Below are 23,567 nucleotides of genomic sequence, written 5' to 3'. Positions count from 1 at the left end.
GGCCGGGAGTTGTCGACCTGTAATCTCTCTTAGAGAAACTGGGACTCATCTTCTCTTTCCTTCCTTATTGTTAAAAAGATTGGAAAGGATTTTAAATAACCTATATTGTTAAAAATGTTAGCAAACAGAGGTAAAATCTGTGGTGTGCAGAGCAGAAGTCCAAAACATGATTAGGAGCTAAACAGGAATTTGTAAAAATAAAAAGTGTGAACTACACAGTTTTATTTCTGAGATAGTTACTTATATAAGTAACGAACATATATTTTATTACTAAAAATATTGAGTTTTAGATGATGTTATTATGCAATTATTATAAAACAAAACAATTAAATGGACTTACAATGGTTCTGCACTGAAAATTACAATCCTTCCAGGTTTGACATCTCAGTTGAACTAGAAATGAGAATACACTGCTTAAAAAAATTAGTCATAAAGAGGTTCATCATCACCATCATCTTCTTCATTGTTACTTGCATGGTGTTTTTGTCCTAACTTGGTGTTTACAGTTACAGGCAAACTTTTGAAGAAAGTATGTCGATTTGAAGAAATGAAAGGTATAAAATCCAATACTGTATATCCTTTTTCTTCTTTTCTGTTACGGGTCTTCTCGTTGTACACAGATTCTCTTCCCCAACAAAGGCAAGAGCACTCAATGAATAACCCCGACTCTTTTTGAGACATCGAAGACATCAATGTCACCGTTTTGTCTTTCTTTAAATTTAATTGTGAAGAACTTTCTCCTCTCAAATCGTGACGACTTTATTTTCAACCAGCTTATATTCTTTCTGTGAAAAGTTCTTTTCCGTATCATTGAACAATTTTCAAGAATAACTGAATAGATAAGAAATCTTCATGTTGCATCACAGTCACCTGAAAATGGCTTCCTTCTAGCACTTTTCACTATATCCAGCCAATTATCAAACGAAGAAATGTCTAGTTGCTGGTCTACTTTCTTTTTAACTAACCCATAATCCGAATATATAGGAAGATAGGACTGTCCCAATTCAAGAAATTTGTGAACAATAATTTTGGTCCTATTGTTTGAGTTGTTAACATACTTCAGGAGACGTAGAACCATTTTAATATTTCGATTTTGTCCCCCACAATAATCTGAATACAAAATAACCCTTTCATGGTCCTTGACATTTGCTCCAAGATGGTTTACTACACAAGTAGCCAATTCTTCCCCCCTTCGGTTTCATCCCACATAAACATATGGCCATTCTTCGCATTGTATGGGTGACTACCAAAATTGTACACATACATATTTCTCTTATAATTTGCAACAGACGTCAGTTTTGGAAATCGTAAGGCCTTTTCAAGACCAAAACTCATTACATATAATGTGTTTCATCGGCTAAATGTTTGTCTTCTTTCAAACCCTCTCTTGCTTTCTGTGCAGTTTTCAAGTGGAACACTCTGTGTTTTATACTCCTTTTCTCCCCCTATCATATTTTTCTAGGACAATAAGGTCCTGCAATTTCTCAAAATAGGGGTACTTAAAAGTAACATGTTGAGTGCCAGCGACCCCATTTGGGTACGTGAGAGTAGTCAAGTTTCTGAACGTCACGTCCCCATATGGGGTCGCGAGTTCTTTCGAAATCGAGAACTGTGCGAACCCATTTGAGTGCGCAGTCGGTGTGTGTATCTTCCTATCATGTGTCATTTCACATTGCATTCTTCATTATAAGGACTTACTGTTTTCCATGATTAATTCTTTACAACACTAAGCCCCTTTTATACTTTGTTCCAAACCTCTTATGTATATTCCTTGTATATTTATTAGCTATTACTCACCTGTCCCATACTAACATCTCTTTTCATTTACCACATTCACTTGTTATTCCATAATAATCTTACTGTTAAAATTAACATGTTCTTAGGATTTCATCAAGAGTGATCTTTGCTTTGATGTTGTTGATGATGACCCCTAGATGGGTCGAAACTAATTCCATGTAACTTTAAAATAATGTGAATATATTTTGTATTGAATAGGTGGAAACCTTTACTGTGCTGTTTACTCATATGTTATTCTCAGTTCAATACGGACCAACAACATGAAATTTATAACCCTTAACAATTTTATACCTCTGTATTAATCAGTAGAATTACATTAGATCAAAAATTTCATACCTCTGTATTAACCTGTAAAGTTAAATTAGATCAAACTGCCATAAAATCCTGCTCTAAGAAAGAATTCCTACATATGACCTCCGATGAATAATGATTACTCACCTTGTATGTATATCTGTCGGGGAATGACTTGCCGCAACGTTTACACTTCAGGGGTTTATCCGAGGTGTGCAGTTTCTGCACATGGATACGAAGATCAGTCTTGCGCCCACAAGTAGTAGGACATAGTTCACACTGAAATACTGGTTTGTCACCTGCTGTATACAAGAAAAATACCATTCTAATCTTATGTCAAGTTTGCGAATTCAAGAAATAAAGACTACAACCACATGCTAGCCCCATTTTCATAGATTTCTAGATACAAACAAAAAAAAACAAAAGTAAAATTTAAGGAAAGAATGGGTAGGAACAGCGCAAAATCTGGATAGTTAACTTGTCTCCAGCAGTGTATGCTACTCTTTTACAGAATTTCATTTTTCCAGCGAACTAGCTTGCATACGGCCCATTCCAGGTGTTACGTGTTTACATTTGTACATTTCTTTTTAACATATATATGAATCTTACCATCTAAACAAATTGAGATTTATATATAATAACGTCTAGATGATACTTAATAACCTCTACAAATTTCTTTGTTGTAAACCTGATGTATGTGATTTTATAAAATATTGAACGTAGCGATCAGTATTTACATGGGACGGAATTTTAACTTCACATACCTTTACACTTTTTATAAATTCTGCAAATTGTGGTAACTTTTATTGGTAATGTTAAGATATTGTTTACTAGAAGGACAAATGTACATTTTGCAACAAACAAACAAAAAAAGTGCAAGTTGTACAATGCCTGCGTAATATAGTAAAAGGCAAACGTCGTGGGTTTACTTGACAGCATGCGAATCCGCTATAGCGACATGGCATGAGGGGCTAATAAATCTTAAACTCCACATCAAATATGATCACTGAATGATAAAATGCTTATTAGCTATAGTGATCAAAATAGACATACGACGAAAGCTTTGTGAGGATGAAAGGGGAAACCTCTTTGGTTATCAATGTCATTCAATCAGCGAGATTTCTGGCAGTTTCAGAAACCACATTCAACAGTGAATGTTGTAGTGGTGATATGGAAATGACACAGGGATGACTTCTCCTGCAACATGGTAAACAAATCTTCTGTAGCTGTTGTGGACTGTCTAATCTGGCTGTTAACTGGCACTATAACTTATCCAACAGATGCTCAATTCGGTTTAGGTCAGGCCTTTTGAGGTGGTCGTTCAAATCCATTCACCTCCATTTTGACGAACCACTCACTTACGACCTTTGTTTTATGAATGAGTACATTGCCATGTTGAAAATGAAAAGGGCCAGTTCCAAACTGTTGCTTGTCTAATACTGCCCAACATATATCGACATTCAATGGGCAGGAAAGATGCTAAACAAAGAAAAGCAAAGAGATGCACAAGATTCAGGTGGCCAAGAAATAACTAAACTACAGGAACTCTACAGCGCAAAAAAAACTTAGAGCTAAGAGGATAGTAAGAGAAGAGAAGGAGAAAAAATGGAGTGAGTTTGTGGAAAAGTTGGAAGAGGACAGCAGAGGAAACAAGAAACTTCTTTACAGAGTAATTAAAAACAAGCAAAATAACCTACAAGACATCAAGGTAACAGAGCAGGACAGTGGATCAGTAGTACGAGAGGAAGATGGAATCAGGGGAGAATTCAAGACCTACTTTGACAAGCTTCTGAATGGAGAGGCATCAAATGTAATTCAAAACAGAGAAAAATCTGGAAAAAGTGAAGAGCCCAGTAAAAATATGGAGCCACCAATCACGTGGCTGGACATAGAGAAGAGCCTTAAAAGTATAGAGAAAGGGATAGCTGCAGGAATAGATGGAATGGCTATATAGACTCCTAAATGTAGTATGGCAAAAAAATACCATCCCAGAAGACTGGAAGAAAGGTATAATTGTACCTATATTTAAGAAAGGCAGCAGACGGAATTGTACCAACTACCGTGACATCACTCTACTCTCTCATGGACGAAAAATTCTGGAAAAAATTATACACAATAGACTACGAGAAATTGTAGAACCACTTTTAGAAGAGGAACAATATGGCTTTAGGCCTGGAAGATCAACAACAGATCTTATATTTGTCGTCAGGATGCTGATGGAAAAACATTGGGAAAAAGAGAAGCCTTTATATCTACTGTTCCTTGACATCGAAAAGGCCTATGACAGCATACCAAGGGAGCTTATTTGGGAGTGCCTGAGAAAGCTTGAAGTTTGAGACAGTCTAATTTCAAAAGTTAAGGTGCTTTACGAGAAAACTAGAAGCTGTATACAAGTCGGTTCTGGACTGTCAGACTGGTTTGAGACAAAAAGGGGAGTACAACAAGGTAGTGCTTTGTCGCCCCTATTATTTATCATTGTAATGGATACAATATTAAAGGCGCTAAAAGAAAAGGGGCAACAAGACTTAAAAGCATTTGCATTTGCAGACGATGTAGTCATTTGGGGTAACTCAGAGAAAGATGTAGAAAAGAGACTGCAGGGGTGGAGTCAGGAGTTGGAGAGATATGGATTAAACACCAAGAAGGCTAAAACGGTGGTGTTGAAGGTACAGAAGGGTGACAATCTGCCAGATATCATACTAAATGGCACTAAGCTGGACAGTGTCAAAGAATTTAAGTACTTGGGTAGTATAACGTCCAAGGATAACTTACCTAAATATGAAGTAAACAGTCGAATCAGCAAAGCAATACATTTTTACCTCCAAGTAAGACAGCTATTATGGGATAAACAAGTACCACTCAATACCAAGATGACACTGTATAAATCATACTACACCCCTATCCTCATACAGCCTGGAAACTGCTACATTAACAAGAGAGGACAACTCGAAACTCCAAGCAGCAGAAATGAAGTTCCTACGCACAATGATCCAGAAGACAAGGAGGGATAAAATCAGAAATGAAAAAGTCAGAGAAGACATAGGACTAGAAGACTCCTTACTCCAGAAGATCCAAAAGGCAAGACTGAAGTGGTTTGGTCATGTGAAAAGAATGAGTGCCAACAGGTCTGCAAGAAAGGAGTATGAAAGAGAAATCAGGGGAAAGAGACCAATGGGCAGACTTAGAGAAAAATGGACAGACTTAGTGAAGAAGGATGTAGAGGAGAGAGGTCAGGATTGTGAACGAAGAATGGTTCGTGGACAGAACAAAATGGAAGGGGTTTGTATACCACACCTGCGAACTGGTTGGTTAACGATGATGATGATAATGATGATGATGATAATGATGATGATGAAGGCCCTACCAACAAAAAATTGTCACAAGCCGACATTGCATTTGAGCCAGTCAAGAAATCCCTGCCAATAACAAGCCAACAGCATATGATATAAACAGATAAGAAAGGAGAAACAGCTAGAGTAAAACTGCTCAATTTAATATGTAAGATGTATGCAAAATGAAAGTGAGTTTGTAGTTTAACACGATTGTTGATATCATGATCATAGCCACAGGACCTTCAGGACCTTTACGCCAAATCCACACCACAAGGTGTATAGCTTTACATTTAAAAATACCACACACATTGGCCAGGACACAAACTGAAGCTGCCTGTGTAAAAAAACCAGTGACAATGTCACCCATTACCACAAGCCCACCAAAAGAAACGAAGGAGAACATTATTTTTATATCAAGGACAAAAACGTTCTAACACGTATAAAAGTTAAACAGAACCATTAGTTCACATTATAAGCTAACAGCATACGATATAAACAGAGAAAAGAAAGAAAAAGCAGCCACAGTAAAGCTACTCAATTTAGTATGGAGAATGGTACGCAAAATAAAGGCAAGCTTGTAGTTTAAAGCCAGTCAAAGCAAGATGAAAAGTGTGTTCTTTAAAAAAGACCTATAGTTAATAAAGTTTTAATAATTGTGTGAGCACTTTTCCCCCAGAAATCTACCTTACCTCGATGTGCAGAAACAATGTGGAGTGAATACCACCCACCTCCTCAACAAGGTGCTACAGTTGGGAGTTTGTTACGTTTCGGCTTAAATTTTTTTTAATGCAATGCTTTGCCTATGAATACAGCAATGGCTCCACGCAACATGGGAAGCCAATTTCATGAAGGCCTACGTAGCAGCCAGACAGACTTTCCACCTTCAGTGCAAATGCCACAATTAGCTTAACTAATTTCCTTTCCATAAAAAAAACTTAAAAAATCACATTCAGGATGTCTTCCCCTTGTAGTTCGCTCAGTCAAGTCATAACACAGTAAACGATTTTCCTCAAAATTGTTATTGTCATTAAGATACTTTGCAGCATCAAGGCCAGCAACATCTGTGCTTTCATAACTTGAATAGAAAAGTGACAGTTTTTAATGTTTGTATTACTGTCTTATTTAATATTGACTAATATATCTTTAATTTATTGTGAAACTGTGTTATTTGAAAATGGGATTGTGCTGTGTTCCTCCTGGAATTTTTGTCAGGCGGGTTGCAGAAATGGGTAGCAGGGCAGGGAATACTATGTTTAAAAAAAAAAAAAAAAAAATTTTAAAGTGAATACAAATTTCAATTTATACTCCTCAGGGCATTAACAATAATATCAGACAGGTATACAATTAACTGCAAAATTGAACTATTTTAGTGTTATCATGAACCAAACATAACAGAGTAATTTGAACGGCCAGTGTTCTGCTGTTCGGTCAAAATCATGTAACACCAGGGCTAGGCACCCGTTCCATATGGGTTTGTGACGTCATGCGGAATCGAGTGCTCACATGAGATTCCACGCTAATCCAGACACCACTCATGCACAACACTGCGTGATAGTCAAGCTAAACATTTAAACGCTGATGTAATGGATGCAATTATGCTGAGAATAATGATTTTATCATTTAAATAAACAGTTTTATAGTATTTACATTTTAATTTGGAGCAACCAATGACTGAAATATGTATTAATATTATGTAACTAGCACATATCTAGGTTATGTTAGCAGGGTGGTCTATAAAAACGGCAGGGTGGTAGGCCCATTAAAAAGGTCCTAGGGAGAACACTGTTGTATTAATTTTGCATGCTTGGTTGTCCTAACATATTCTGTACATCATATTTTATACAGAGAACTATCAAATCCACAGTAACTGTGTGGTCTCTACTGTGCTTAATTATGTGATAGCTAATTCTGTAAGAGACTTAAATTGTATTTTCACTGTCTTTATTACCCAACACTAGAAATGGTGAAACGTGCATTTTTAAAATAGGTTTTTTTAAGTCGTTATAACATACATACATACATACATACATACATACATACATACATACATACATACATACATACGTACATACATACATTATCATTATAGACTGTTATGCTTTTCAGCGTTCAGTCTGCAAGCCTCTGAGAATTTACTAAACGTCGCCACAATCCTCGATTTGCAATTAGTGTTGTGGCCTCATTTAGTTCTATACCTCTTATCTTCAAATCGTTAGAAACCGAGTCTAACCATCGTCGTCTTGGTCTCCCTCTACTTCTCTTACCTTCCATAACAGAGTCCATTTCTTTTTGTGCATAAGTAAAGGGGATTTCATGGCACCGCTACTTAAAACATCTCCACATACAATACATAATGGATTAGAACTCTCCTTCCCAAAAACTGAAAATCGATATTTTAAGAACTTATCTGAATATTCCCATTCCTTCTAAACAGTTCCATGACTTGAAATGTGAGTTTTTCTACTATCACATAACTGCATAACAACCACGTCCTGGGATGTGCCCTCTGAAACAGATCTACTGGGTACCTGACTACTACACACTGCCAGGTAACCGTTTTTGAGAGATCCAGTTTTTCAACCACTTATCCATAACGGATTACTCATCATAATAATGTATGACAGAGCTAGATTTAACTATGATGGGTGAGAGGTAGAGGGAGTGACCGCCTGCCCTCGGCTGCTGAGATCAAGCACAGGCGCGTGGCTTGCAACGAGTAGATGACAAGTTACTGGCATTAAGTCGTGAGGGACAAATAGATAGCGTCCACCATTACTGTTTATTGTTGGCGCACACCTGAATGGTCTGCAGCATACTCCAGGTTGGGAACCGCTGTCATAGTGTATACAAGAGCATGTGCTGAGACTTCCACTTTAGCCATATCTTTAGTATGGGTACTTGCTGTGTCCTCTGACAGGTTGCGAAGTGGTTGACTGTTGCTGGAGAATCATTACTGTATTTAGTGCTTATTTCTTGGTGTTGTAATTTTGTAAGCGATCAAAAAATTACTAATAAAAGACATATGCAGTATATGTGTTACCACAATTCACGGTGATGTCTGTGTGTTTAATATTTATAAGCCTTTACACTTATTGTACTTAAATTTTTGAGAAGTAGTGAATTATAACCATGTAAGGTCCATCAAACAAAATTGTGCAAGTGCTGTGCTGTTTCATTTCAACCACTTATCCATAACGGATTACTCATCATAATAATGTATGACAGAGCTAGATTTAACTATGATGGGTGAGAGGTAGAGGGAGTGACCGCCTGCCCTGGATACGAGTCATTTACAACTGGTAGAAACTTTTTCAGACCTCCAAAAGCTGAGGATATTTTATTTAAATGGACTAAAGCCATTCGGAGAAAATAAACTATGCATGTGACAAACATTTCTCTGATGATTTTGTGATTAAAATGGACTCATTCGTTATAGAAGGAAAGAAAGTCAAAATGGAGAGAATACGGTGGAATTTGAAGCTGATGCAGCTCCACATATTTTTCCAAACTTGCAGAAATAATTAACTAAAAGCACACAAACCTCCCCCAAAGAATATTGTGGGGGGAAAAAAACCACACAAAAAAACAGACAAATCAAAATCATGAAACTTCAGCAATTAGTTCATCAGTCATAGTAACTGGTACCTTCGACAGTGCAGTTAGCGAGGCCAATGCCAGCAAAATTATTGCCGGTCTCAAACACAAAGTGAAAAATCTTCTTAGATACATAGTGACAACACAGAGCAAGCTACTAAAACAGAGAGACAAAGAAAGTAACATTGCTAGAGAAAAAAAGTTGCTACCGGTACTGATATTCTATCCTAGTTCTATTTTGAACTGTACATGAAAGCTGAATTTCCTCAGTAAGTTAATGATATACACTATGTTTAAGAAGTGTCAAACAAGGCCAACAGGTATATTATATAGTTGTCTGTGGAGGGCAAAATTAGAAGCAAAGGGGTGATAGCAGACTGAGAGAATGATCTTTCCCTTCCATATGAAGACAACATTTTTAAACAATGCTTGGTTTACCATCTAGTAGGGTACATTGACAAGCAACTAAACAAAGGTATCACCTGTGTCAAGTGTGAAACAACCCTTCCAAGTGAAAGGCCATCGAGCAAAACAGCTACAACTTTCCCTGACATAAAGGACTTTGGCTCAATAAAGGCTATTTCTTACTTAATCACACACCCGAAAGTGTCTTCAATATTCTTCTACAGGACCAAGTACTTGCTGAAAAGAAACTGCCTATCCTCTCAAATCTACGAGGCAATATATTTTTTGAGTGTTTCGACAGCACTGATGAGGTCGTTTTAGGGCAGTGTGATTTAGGATGCTGTATGGAACATAAACTGCATCAATCAATCAATCAATCAATCAATCAATCAATCAATCAATCAATACCTATCCACATTTATAACTATCACCCAGGTGGCATATTTTCCCTATCATTTCTTTGCCTGGTCTTTTCTTAAATGGTTTCATAAAAATTGGAAACTGATTGAATATATCCCTTGGTAAATTATTATTTCAATCTCTAACTACACCGACAATAAATGAAGCCCCTATTTGTCCCTTTGAATTGCAACTTTATTTCCGTATTATGATCTTTTCTTTTTAAAACTCCATTCAAGCTTATCTGTCTACTAATGTCCTTCCATGCCTTCTCCCAACTGACAGCTCTGGACATGCCACTTAGTCAAGCAGCTTGTTTCCTTACTCCTAAATCTTCCCAGTCCAAAATTTAAACCTTGCTGGGAAACCTGTCTTCCATTTCAACAAATGCCATTTTTTCTTTTGCAAGAAAGAAATCCTACAAGCAATGAATTTCATCATTAGGTCCGTTTTGATGGATATGACTTATTCTCTTAATAAAAGTTTTATTAAACAACCTGATCGATACAATAATTTTTACTATGACTAGTTTCGGCCGATGTAAGCTGCCATCTTCTGCTATTCATATCAAGACAGTTTAAAAGAGGGACATAGTGTAATTGAAATTGAATGTGTTAATACTAACGCCAAATAGAATTGAATCTTAAAAAGCTCTGACCACAAACATGGTTGCAAAACCACACATACATACACAATTAAAATATTCAGTATGGTCCATATACAAGGATATTTTTACCTTAATGAACACTTGTTAATTAAAAATGCCATTACGCCTAATCTATCATTGTCGACTAATGCTCATAAAAAGAGTAAATTGTGAACATGGATATAAGAAGGTGAGGACGTTAAAATACACTCCTCGTGAACACCAAAACTGCTGTGTTAAATGAACAGTGTTGAGCTTGAATAATGAGTTTCAACTATATACTCCACTGAAAACATTTCAAAATATGCTGTGTGCTGTACATGTGATAGAAGTACTTGGATCAATCTCCTTTTTAAAAATACAATGTTGCCGTATTAGACCAATGTTTAGACCTGATGTTTAAGAAATTAAGTCTAGTCTCTCCGTAAGGGCAATATGGGGGATATTATCTAGAAAAGAAAAGGAATGATCTTATACGGATCAATGTGAAATTGTCATGAAGACTTGGATGAAACAAGGAGAAAAGCTTACCCCTTGAAATTCCGATGGTACACCTTGTGCAGCTTCAAGAGCTCAGTGTCAGCAGTAGCTTAGGTTCACTATTGCATGGGAGGGGGGGTTAGAGGAAGGGAGAGGAAGTGAGAGGAATTGGGAAGAGGGAGAAAGGAGAGAGGGAAGAGTGGGGCTATTTGGAGGATCATTCGTGTGATGTGTGTTGAATTTTTTATCATAGCGTTTGGATACTACAGGAATTATTGATTCTAAGAGAGCATTAGTGTTGTCAGAAATTTCATTAATGTTAAAAGTGGGATTAGTAAATTGATCGAGAGAAATAAAAGATGTTGAGAAGAGGACCTTTCTGATTAAAATAAATAATATCTAGTTCTTGTTGGACGTTGGAAAAATGGTGGTTGAATTCTTTAACATGTAGACTCATAGCAGAAAATCTGTTATGCTTAATAGCATTCATATGCTCCAGATATACACCTGAACACACAAATTTTAACAAGTTAGGATTATGAATTCAACGAGAATTATTGTTTGAAGTTTTGAATGCTGCCTGGATATTACTTTTTTTAAGGGATTAGTGATATGATGAATGCTACTATTGATTGATATAGGTAAAATTAGCAAATTTCTTCTGTGGTTTTGATTCTCTAATTAGGTTTGACTTCGGTTTATGTTTGATCCTGTTTATAAGTTTGTTTATAAATTACAGGCTAAAGTCACTATTCAAGGCTATTTGATGAATAATGTTTAATTCTATGCCGAGATCAGATTGAGACATGGAAATGTTAAAAGTTTCCATAAGAAGCTTCATACCATAGTATGATAAATAGAGCTTACCTTTTCATTGGAAAAGTTAACTAACATAACATCAAAATGTAGAGGATGGGACATATTGAGCATCAGTGACAGTTGTGCTTTTCTCCACTGGTTCATATGTTTTCTGCACATTGTCAAAGGAGAATACCTTGAACTCGGTTTTGTCTATTTTGGAGGCTAAAATGACTGTAAAAGAAACATTTACCTAGGCAAGTCAACAAATATCTGTAATTTTGCTCTAATTGTCTTTAGGTTGGCTCTATGGCGTTGTGTGCTCACCAGCTGCTACATGGCACTGTTGTCTATACCTGTGGTAGGTTTCAGCATTATCAGACCTAAACAGCTTGCGCTGTTGTGACGTAAAGATTGCCGCACCACTATCTGTTTGCACCACGGAAGAAGAGCATTCCGTAATCCATTTTTTGTGGTCTGAGGTGTACCAGGAGCGGAAATTCATAGAGGATTACTTGTCATAAAACATTAGCTACCTACTTAATCAAGGAACTTCGTCAAAATCTCCAAGGTTCTTTCAGGCAGAAAGAAAACGTTAGACAATTCCCATTTCGTAAAGAGTATTCCTTGCCTCCGCAGTTAACGTGGCACCGTTATGTGAAGGTGAGTCTGCAACTATGGAGAAATTATCTACGAGAGAGCTGGTAAATTTTCTATAATAACTCGCAAATGTGAAATATGCTAACAACAATGAACACTAAATATTTCTTCTATACTTACCAGCATAGATGTTGGAAGAGAAAGGAAAAGTAAAAGAATCAGCATGCAATTACATAGAAACCCAGTTAATTAAATTCTTTATTTTCATTCATTTATAATCGACTGTGGCCAACTATGGACCACGTAAATAACTCTTCATGATTTCAGTTTTCTTTGGTGCCAGTATTTCTTCATTCTCTTGCTTACAGCTTCTTTCTTTTCAGGCATTCAATGTTGTTCCTACTTGGTCACTGTTTAATTAACCAATTGTATTTATTTTATACAGCAGCAAACACATATCCATAAATGCTTTTCAAGAAATTGTTTTTAGAAATTCGAATTTATTCTTCATTGAAGGTATCTTAAATGAAGTCAAACTCCAGAGAGAGAGGTCTAATATACGTGGTGCTGAAGGAGAGTTCAATATGTCAAAGAACTTGATTTTTCAGGAGGCATTTTTAAAAGCTGGCAAGTTCGCTAAAATTCATACTGTACTTAAAGGCTTCTAAACTGAAGTGGCATACATTTGTGAATGTAATAAAAAGAAGGAACAAGTTTTATTCTTCTTTCTTTACAAGCTGCTTTATGTCGCACCGACACAGATTGGTCTTATGGTGACGATGGGACCGGAGAGGAATAGGAGTGGGAAGGAAGCAGCCATAGCCTTAATTGAGGTACAGCTCCAGCATTTGCCTGGCGTGAAAATGGTAAACCACAGAAAACCATCTTCAGGGCTGCTGACAGTGGGGTTCAAACCCACTATCTCCCGAATACTGGATACTGGCCGCACTTGAGCGACTGCAGCTATTGAGCTCAGTAGTTTTATTCTTATTTGTTCAGCAAGTCTAGGGAACAAATCACTTGGTTGCCTCAATATCTGCACTAAACATATTGGAATATTTGTCTTGGGAATAGATTATTCCACAGGCATCAGAATCATACCAGGCTTAGCCATCTTACTCTTCCAATATCAAGTTAAGCAAAGGTCCATTTTCTTCTTCTTCTTCTTCTTCTTTTTTTTTTTTGTTTTTTTGTGCAAGTTGCTTTATGTCTTATGGCGACGATGGGATGGGAAGGGGCTAGGAGTGGGAAGGAAGCATCCGCGGCCTTAAGGTACAGCCCCAGCATTTGCCTGGTGTGAAAATGGGAAACCACGGAAAACCATTTTCACGGCTGCCAACAGCGGGATTCGAACCCACTATCTCCCAATTACTGGATACTGGCCTCACTTAAGCGACTGCAGCTATCAAGCTTGGTAAGTCCATCTATTCAATACACATTTATTGAAGATGTAAGTTATTTAAACAACATATTGGCGAGTTTCAACCTACTTGAGGTCATCTTCATCCATTATAACCAATATTTGTCTTAAGTCATTGACAACAAAATATACATTTAAAAACAACAGTTGATAAGGTTGTACAAAACATGCAGAGAAAAGTTACTACATCTTCAATAAATGTGTATTGAATAGGTGAACCTTTGCTTAACTTGATATTAAAACTGCTTGTCAATACGGATCATCATGAAAATTGTAACTTACGATCATAATCTTCTTCACAAAATCTGCCATATTGGTATTAAAACCGAAAGTTCAATTTTTTTAAATATCGGGTTTTGCCTTAGTACCCCAGATATAATGGGAGATAAAAATGACAACATAAATACCTTAATTCTTACCATATAATTAATACACCATGAAGACACAACTAATACTTCACTTTAAAAACTTACAAGAAAGAATTATGTCACCTTGGCCAGGAAAAAGGTGCTGACCTCCCATTCATTTCCTTTTAGGTTGGACAGCAAAATAGTGCTACAATGGGAGGTTCTGAGATATTCCAAGTAGCATCAATTATGAAGAAACCACAACACATTTTCAAGGAATATCAAAACTGGAAAAAGAATCTCATGATGACCCTGGGGAAAGCCACAGTTTTAGATAATTAGAAAGACTGTAACTATGCCAACAGTAAGGCCACGCCTTAAACACCCGAATGTGATGAAGTCTCAGAGAGACATAATGAACCTCAAGAAAACCACCTACTTTCAAAGTTTGTTAACAGATGTCACTACTTTGGCTTAGGCTGCCACCTAGGGACTTGGAATGAACTATCTTAACTGTTAGGGATCAGCACTCGCTAGCTTATATCTTCTGTTTCTAAGTTGCTGCAACAGAAATCTACCAATCATGGCCCAGCTCACCCTTATAAATAAGAGCGATCTTGGACCTTATGTATCTATCTGTATTAGTGCAACAAATGATGAAGTTTTCCTCACATAAGGCTACAGGCGAGCTGGGGCAACATCTAAGGTAGGTGGCTAAGAACATATCCTATCATATGAATTTACTTTGTTGTGGCAACAGCATTCCCCTCTAGCATGTAACAGTTAGTTTTAATGTAATATTTTCTTTATTTAACTTAGTTTGCAAAATGTAGGTTTCTAAGTTTTTGGCTACAAGGGAAATCACCCAAGTGGGTGTAATGTCATGAGGTAGTACGAGTGTAGATTCTTGTTTCCCTTATTCATTTTGTGTTATTCTGACAAAACTTTCTAAAATGTAATTTATTCCCTCTTGCTTTTGGTCATTAACTTTCCTGGTCTTAGTCGCAGTGTAGTACAGTAGAAGTCCGATAGTCCGGCACGTTCGGGACTGGCCCGGTGCCGGATTATCGGAAATGCCGGACTATCGGGCGGTACCTCTTACTACGATATAGGTTAAGGCGTACAGCGAAAACAGCTGAAACACGGCGTTTTGCAGTAAAATCTTTTTGTTTTTTATGTCGTAAATGGTCGACGAGCCAATATTAAATTCATTCAACAAAATATTTCTGTTCTCACCTTTCTCCAGGCATTTGATGATTTCCAGTTTCTGGTTGATGGTCAGAGTAACGTCCTTACGTTTCTCTCCCAATTTGGAACTTGAAGAAGGTTTCGGTTTCGAGAACATTGTCACTGCTTAAATACCAAGAAAACATCCACAGGGCCCTTTGATATGTATGTTCACCACACTACTGAACTACTGTAATACGGATCCTAGATCGCGAGAAAAAATACTGCAGCTAAAAGTGCTCGCAATCAAGACAATGAACTGAACCTGTGTGTGGTGACAGCCGACAATGCCGATTGTGTCTAACAACAGCAGAAGCGTAGTGGACACTTCTGGGCGGTTTCGAACCGCGCCGTGCGCTTTAACTGTCACAAATGTTTTTTTTAAACATTTAAAAATCCTGGAATGATGCCGGACCATCAGTCGTTCTGGACTGTTGAATGCCGGACTAATGGATTTCTACTGTATAGCTTACCCTCTGTGTCACTGGGTCTTCTGCCTCATTAGGTTTTATTGTATTTATATCACAAGATTGCTTGAGTGGGTTCAGCATCCATTCTATTGCGTTTTTTGGCCTTTTCTATTTAACATTCTATTTAAGCAATTCTTGGCCGTATAGAATGAGCTTCTGCTCCTGTTTCTTCTGGATCCTCCTAATCCAAATATGGTGTTGTTGCTTACCTCTGAAATACGGGCAACGAGTGTCAAAAGTGTAGGAGATTATGAGCTTTTAAGGTACATTGTTTACCTCGGGGAACATATTTAGGAGGTACCTTGATGTGGGTACTACGTACGTAGAATCCTTGAAGGTTCAGGTTGGGGAATTTGATCTCCCTTTGAAGTAAAATTGCTTCTTGCACAATATACCACAGATTGTCTTACCATGGTAAACGCTGTTGAAAATTGGGAGGTTGCTCTGTCCGGTAATTAACGAAGCTCTAAATCTTGTTTTTTTACTATCGGTATTCATTGTTAAAGCCCTTTTACTAAATATTTATTCTTGTTGCTAATCCCTGTTGTTTTTTAAACAGAAACAGAAAAGAAATTCAAAAATTAATTTAGGAAATACATTCAGAATTTAAAGTTTTTTGTGTGCTCATTTTGTCCAGGATCTTAGGCTCTGCCTCTTCTCCCCCTCTACTGCTCTTAAGCCATAACAGTGACAACAATCAAAAGTTCTTTTACACTTTACTTTACCTCACACCGACACAGATAAGTCTTAAGGGAACGATGAGTTAGGAAAGGGTTAGGAGTGGGAAAAAAGGGACCATGGACATTATACCAGAGGTACACCCTCCCCGGCTATTTATAAACTGCGCGGCTTCTCTAAGGCCATCTATGACAACTGACTTGAACTTGCAAAGGCCCAAGAAATTTCATCTTCTTCCGTTAGATGGCTCTACCATTGATTTATTAATGCACTGTTGTGGACTAAACACTAATCTAGAGCTTAGAGAATTTCATTTTTGTTATTGGTGAACCTTTCTCTAGGGATTGTTTTTGTTAATGTACCAAAGTTGTCAACACATCATCTGGTTCCTCCTTGATTGTAATCAACCTATCAGATACTTGGAAATACGTTCTCTAGCCAATTGAAACCAGGGGTGTGTACAGGAATCCAGCCTATCAGTAAAGAGTGCTGAAAGCTTCCCCTTAACCTTTTCACTGCTGAGTTTTGATGACCAGCCCTCTGGGCCGGGTGTTTTTAAGGAAGAAGGACTTTTACAGATACGTATTTACTGATACTATTAATGGAATGCATATCATCCCCTTAGCCCTCCAGCCAAATACGGGGTCGGGGATGATGTGAGATTATATTTCACACCATATTTTTACGGCCGGATGTCCTTGATGATGCCAACCTCATTTGAGAATACAATGAATATGAAATGAATGATGGTGAATGAAACCGGGTAAGGAAGTGGAAGGAATCGGCTGTGGCTTATGGATAGGAACTGTCCCGGAATTTGCTTGCAAGTGCAAAAGGGAAAACACAAAAATATTCTCAGGACAGCTGATGGTGGGGTTCGAACCCACTCGCCTGCCGAGTGCAGAGCTTGGCTCCAAAGACGTAGCATGTTAATGTGCATGGCTACTCCGCTCGGTGATTCTATTACTGAAATATAATATAAAATTGTTGATCCAAGAACTGGTATTATCAAAATCATTTACATTTGGGGAAAAATAATTTATCTGAGGAAGGGGTGACAATTCCACATGAGATTCATCATTACTACTTTGTCTCGCACTTTCTTGTAGTTCAATATCGCCACTTAGATATTCTCCATCTTCATTATCAAAATATAGCACTCCAGAATCACTATTTATGAGGAAACATTCAATTTCTTCGTCAACAAGAGATGAATGTATACTTCAAGACACCATGATGGCTACACGTAAGCGAGAAAGATGTTCCACTCCAAAGAAGCTGAAATAATACCAGATCGCTTTCAAAACTTGCGAAATGGAGTGGTATATCTGTCGTACAGAACTTCCTTGAGCATTTCCACGGAATCTCAAAGCATGACACTACATTGCGTACATTTGTAAGATTGGTGAAGTACACACTGCACCAAAACGTATATATACGGGTTTGGCAGTGAATGGGTTAAGGTACTACAAAAGCAGGGCACATTAGGGCCGTCTGAATTGCTCAAGTGCTTGGGAGTGCCACTTGTTCGAAAGGAGGCAGGGGCAAGGCCTGCTTGAGGAAAACCCAGCAGCACAAGGTAATGGCAGAATTTACCTACACATGTGACAGCTCCTGCGAGTAGTTTGAGGTGAAAGGTTTCAACCTCTGTTCTTTTAATGTAATTTCGTAAACTGGTGGTTTCAATATAGAATTTTCGGCAAGTCTGAGGACTCCAGTTTTATTCCCTACTGGGAACAAAGAGTGATCACTCTCTGTTATTGGGTGACTAAAGGTTTAGAAACTTGAAAATTTCGTAAATCTTGTCTCGGCCTTAAATATTTCACCTTTAGTCTCTGTATACGTGGACCGTAAGCCCACTTAGGGTTTTAACTATTTCTATATGGAGTGCAGTGTTTCGCCTCCTTGCATTTTGTTTATGGCCGGACATGTGCAACCATTTCCTCTTTCCGTTAAGGCCATGTAGTATAGGCAATTATGCCCCCTGTTAATTCGGTAACTGTTTCTGCATCTTGGTTCCCTTCAGGAACAGTGCTTAATGTTATTGTCACTGTGAAATAATTGATGAACACTGATGATGATGATGATGATGCTTGTTGTTTAAAGGGGCCTAACATCAAGGTCATCGGCCCCTAATGGTACGAAATGAAATAACAACAAAAAGTTCAAAATCATCCACTGACTGAAATAAAAAAATGTCTTGAAGAATGAATGGACATAAACAAAAACAAAAAAACAGTGGATTCGACTCAAAAAAAGATCATAAATAATAGTATTACTGACCAAGGGACCACTTATAAAGCACAACCCTGAATCAAGGATGCTTGATGTCTAAAGGGGTCCAAAATTTATGTCTAAGCCCCCACAGAATGGTACATATCACGAGTAAAGCAGAACCATGGTATTTGTCATGTTGGGATACTAATCAAAAGTAGCAAAGACGCACGGAATTGTACTTCGTACAGGTAACGCAGACCTATGGTGTTTATCACACAATGGTGCCACTCATAGCCAACACAAACCAATGAGGTTCCTCACCTAGGTGTACTAGTCACGGGTGCCGGTATTCCCGTGGTGTTCCTCACATAGAGGGTACTAATCACAGGCAACGCAGACCCACGGTGTCGCTCATATAGTGGTACAACTCACAGGCAACGCCCAGACCCGCGGTGTTGCTCACGTGGGTACAACGCATGGGTACTGGAAACCAACAGACCAGCCTCTTTGCTGCTACTAATCACAAACCTATTTCGTACCTAATATAGTGGTACTACTCGCAAGTACAGGCAACCCATGATGTTCCCCGCGTGATGGTACGGATCAAAAGTAGTTTCACGGTTCTAATTCAATCATCCCTTGGTCGCCCCTTATAGTCACCTCTCACGACAGGCAGGGGATACCGTGGGTGTATTATTCGTCTGCGTCCCCCACCCACAGGGGGTAAAGAGAGAGAGAAAAGAAGAAGAAGGGATCCGTCACTTCGAAAGATGAAGTAATGGACGGAGAAAGGCAAGGGCCACAAAAGGCGTGAAAATGAAAGACTCCCTAGGCTTCGAATGCTCTAATACCGCCGGGGTCGGAAAAGAACAAGAGTTGACCAAGGGAGGTCGGACAGGATAGACGAAAGTGAGGAGCCTGGCACAAGTAAGTGGAATCAATGTCAAGACTCAGCTAAGGGCCCCGTGGTCGCCAATACACACTCCCAAGTTGAGAGCCCCTTGGGCCCCTTTTAGTAGCCTCTTACGACAGGCAGGGGATACCGTAGGTGTATTCTTCATCTGTGTCCCCCACCCACAGGGGGCTTGATGAACACTCTAAAACGAGGTCACGTGATCGGTTTCCTAGTGTAATTTCTGTGTAGCAAAGGAAACTGATTACTTCTGCGAGGCTAGACTACAGTATTTCAGAGCACAGACTCCTGAGTAGTGTACCTTCTTGAAGCAAATTGTGCTCTTGCAAAATTTTGTATGGTACCTGTCAAGAGCAATAATGCTCTTTAACATGTAAATGAACAAATTTATAATTCTCTCAAGTTTTCGAATCTGATGTTCAGACTTCTAAGTCCCCTATATTGTTAGGGCTGATGAGCTCATTAAAATTACTCATTATTCATTCAGATTTTTTATCCATCAGAAAGAAAAAGGAAAGAAATAAAATTTCCAAATATACTGTCTCAAGTTATGCTCTGGTTAATTCCTTGTCCAGCCATTCAATCCAGGTGCTTCTCACCCCTCTGTGAACCAAGGCAACCCCAGAACAGCCTTAATTAAGGTACAGCCCCAGCATTTCTCTGGTGTGAAAACGGGAAACCACAGAAAACTATCTTCAGGGCTGCCGACAATGGGGTCTGAACCCACTACACAATCAAAAGTTTCGTGACAACTGATTTCAACATAACCTTTAGCACTGCAAGTTTTAATGAATACTACAGCATTATGTACCGTATATAAATACATCATCAAATTTTTACCCACTAAAAGCACTGAACCCACGTGCATTTGAGAGTGTAATCTACCTCACCTATGTGTGAGTAATAAGAAAATTTAAAGTTTAGGCACTCACAGCTAGATAAAGATACATTACAATATAATTAATTTTGTTTCATATATAAGACATGATATGACAAAACAATATATGCATCAAGAATGTACACTGAGTAAAAAAGTGGAACAATCACAAGGTGACAAGCTTTATTGGTTACAGCCTAAATGAACATCATTGAAAAATAAAACTTCCAGCAATCTTCATTAATTATATTAGCTTAGTTTAACTTTACTCACCACTGTGTATAAGTTTGTGAGCCTTGAGACTGTTGGACTGCGTGAAGCGAGCATGGCATATGTCACACTCATACGGCTTCTCCCCAGTATGGATTCTTAAGTGCCGCTTTAGTTTGAAAGTATCTGGGCTAGCATATGTACAGTGGGGACACTGAAAAGGCAACGTCAAAATATTCTTAATTAACAAGTACCAGTTCCCTTTTGAATTTACAGAAAATTTTGATTTGATATCATATTCAACTTCTCACTTGGACTGTGAAATTTAGACTGCACAGATTACCAATATTTAGGGGAAGTGACTTTTAGCATTTTGATTTGTACACTCAGTATTTTGTAGGGTTCATGCATTTCTAAATCAACATTTTAAAGTGTTTTATAGAAAAATATAGACTATGAGTTAATTCTGATAAACGGGTGATGTCTTTTGATAATTATCTATTTAGTGCATGTTTTTTTTATCCAGGAGTGTCCGAAGGCATGCTCAGCTCACCTGGTGCAGGTCTTTCCATTTAAAACCCATGAGCGACCTGTGCCCCACGATGTGAAATGATTATTAGGTAAGGTGGGTGAAACCCAGAGTTGGCACGTAGCCTACTCCTGTCGAATAACACAGGTGGGTCCTGCCCAAGGCTTAATGTCTCCATCCGATGGATAAATCACTATCACCAGTGTCAAATGCCCTCATTCCCTATGAACACTGTGGAGACATTTGGGATCGAATCCAAGCTTTTAGCATGCAATCTAGTGATTAGATATTGTATACCTACGGCTATCCTACCCTGCTGACCAATAGTCTGATGGTGAAAATATTTTCCACCAATAGGCCTCTAAGCAGAAAACCACGGTGTCAGACCGTAGAGACTTGATGCCTTTACGACGATGTGAAATAAAAATTGCATTTGCATAGAGCTCGTAGTAAAATAAAAATGGATCAAATGTAACAAAACTGAACATTTATTTTACATGGAAACAAAAACAAAATAATAAAAAGGAAATATATAAAATTAAGTTGCCATGATGCTTTTGCTGGCAGGACCTAGTGTTTACAGTGCACTATGTCTTCTGGTATGGGCTAGAGCAATTTTGTTACTTTCATTGATGTCTCTGTCTTATCCTTGGCTTTGACTATATGATAGTGACTGAGGTATGAGTGATGCTAGTAATGCCATTCCTTCTGCAGCCAGTCCCTGCTATGAATGGTGTGAAAATGTTGCTCATAGGGTCGGTTGGTGCATGCATTTCGGTGGGCTTGGCAGACTGATATGTAACAGCAACTTCTGGCTCGGTGAAGAAAGCAATGGGAAACTACCTCACTCCTCACTTCACTAGTATGCCTCTTCAGTGATGCCTAGGCCATCTATGACAGCTGATGGGGGAGCTGTTGAGGATCCAACCAGCCTTAGGGCTGAAGACTGAACATACACACAAGTTGCCATGTTCATAAATCAGTGACATTGCTGAAGAATATCATACAGTATAAGTCCGTTACAGCGAGAATTCGCAACGGCGAAGAACCCATTATTACTTAATTTCAATACATAGCATTAAGAATTAAGCAATCGTTTACTTCAGCCTTTATTTCTAACGAGTTAACAACTGCTATCGGCCACGTTACTTGAACATTTTTTACAAAAATGTGTTAGCCTCACCCATTTGGAATTTTCTTTTAGAGAACAGCATTCAACGTCATTACTAATCGACTCTGGCATTGCCTTTGAATGCCAAGGAGAGAGCTCACAAGTGTACATAGCAAGAAAATGATATGGAAGGTCGCATTTTGTGGCAAACGCTTCAGTTTTCTTATTCAAACAGCAACACCTAACAGAACTTAACCGTACTATATGTATAATGAAAACATATTCCAAGCGCCAGTAGAGAAATGATAACATTATGGCTATACACTAACATGGGAATAGCCTCTCCGAAACTTAACCAGACACGAAAAAATATAAACCAACCTCTGAAATCAGTGATGTGCTATGCCATATCTTGAAGTGTATCACATTCGTACTTAATTTCAGTGTAGATCATAAAAATTAAGCTATAATTTACTTAGCCTTTATTTCTAACGAATTAACAACTGCTATTGACCCTGTTATTTACATATTTGTTACAAAAACATGTTATCTTCTTTCATTTCTACTTTTCTTTACGGAACAACAGTTGACGGGTATTACTAATCGACTCTGACATCGCTGTTGGGATGAGAGAGCTCTTAAGTGTACATAGCGAGAAAACGATACCGAAGGTCGCATTTTGTGGCAAACACTTCAGTCTTCTTATTCAAACAGCGTCAAATAACCTAACATAACCGTGTATATACCATGAAAACATATATCAAGCGCCAGAAGAAAAGTGAGAGAGCTCGCTAGTGGAGATAGCGAAGAAACGATACTGAAGATGATCGATCGCATGCAATATAATTGCTTGGTTCATAAATGTCTGTAATGGAAAAAATTGTGTGCGCTTAATCACTTGTAATAAAGGATTTCAACAGGGACACCGGCTATCAATTAAGTAATACCTGGTTGCCAGCCATTCACTATTGTTATTCCGTCTCAGTGTTTTCCAAATTTGTACGTTCCTCGTTGCCAGATGTTTCATTCCAGGCTTGTGTCTATGTCATACACCTGCCAACGTCATATGTTATGTACACAAGTTATGTGATCCGCTTAGAATGATTCTGATGGTTCGGTCAGCTTCCGCTTCGAATGCTAGCATTGTGCCATGTCCTGGAAGCCATCAGGTGGCGAATGAAAGTACTATTTCCACTTCTATTATAACGTCTAAATTTTAAGTCATT

At 38.1% G+C, this 23,567-nt stretch overlaps 1 protein-coding gene across 8 annotated transcripts in view; it reads right to left on the bottom strand.

The window, feature by feature from the left end:
* Positions 1–23,567, bottom strand: part of LOC136873912 (transcriptional repressor CTCF) — a 393,845-nt gene that overhangs the window by 130,776 nt on the left and 239,502 nt on the right. For all 8 annotated transcript variants that reach the window (XM_067147244.2, XM_067147245.2, XM_067147243.2 and 5 more), the window contains 2 exons: positions 20,765–20,915; positions 2,236–2,390 (listed from right to left, as the gene is read on the bottom strand). In XM_067147244.2, coding sequence (XP_067003345.1) covers positions 2,236–2,390; positions 20,765–20,915 — 306 coding nt within the window. The remainder of the gene's footprint in view (positions 1–2,235; positions 2,391–20,764; positions 20,916–23,567) is intronic.

This window comes from Anabrus simplex, chromosome 5 (genome assembly GCF_040414725.1).
Source record: "Anabrus simplex isolate iqAnaSimp1 chromosome 5, ASM4041472v1, whole genome shotgun sequence".
NCBI classification, from domain to species: domain Eukaryota; kingdom Metazoa; phylum Arthropoda; class Insecta; order Orthoptera; family Tettigoniidae; genus Anabrus; species Anabrus simplex.
This window is presented reverse-complemented; position numbering and strand designations above follow the sequence as displayed.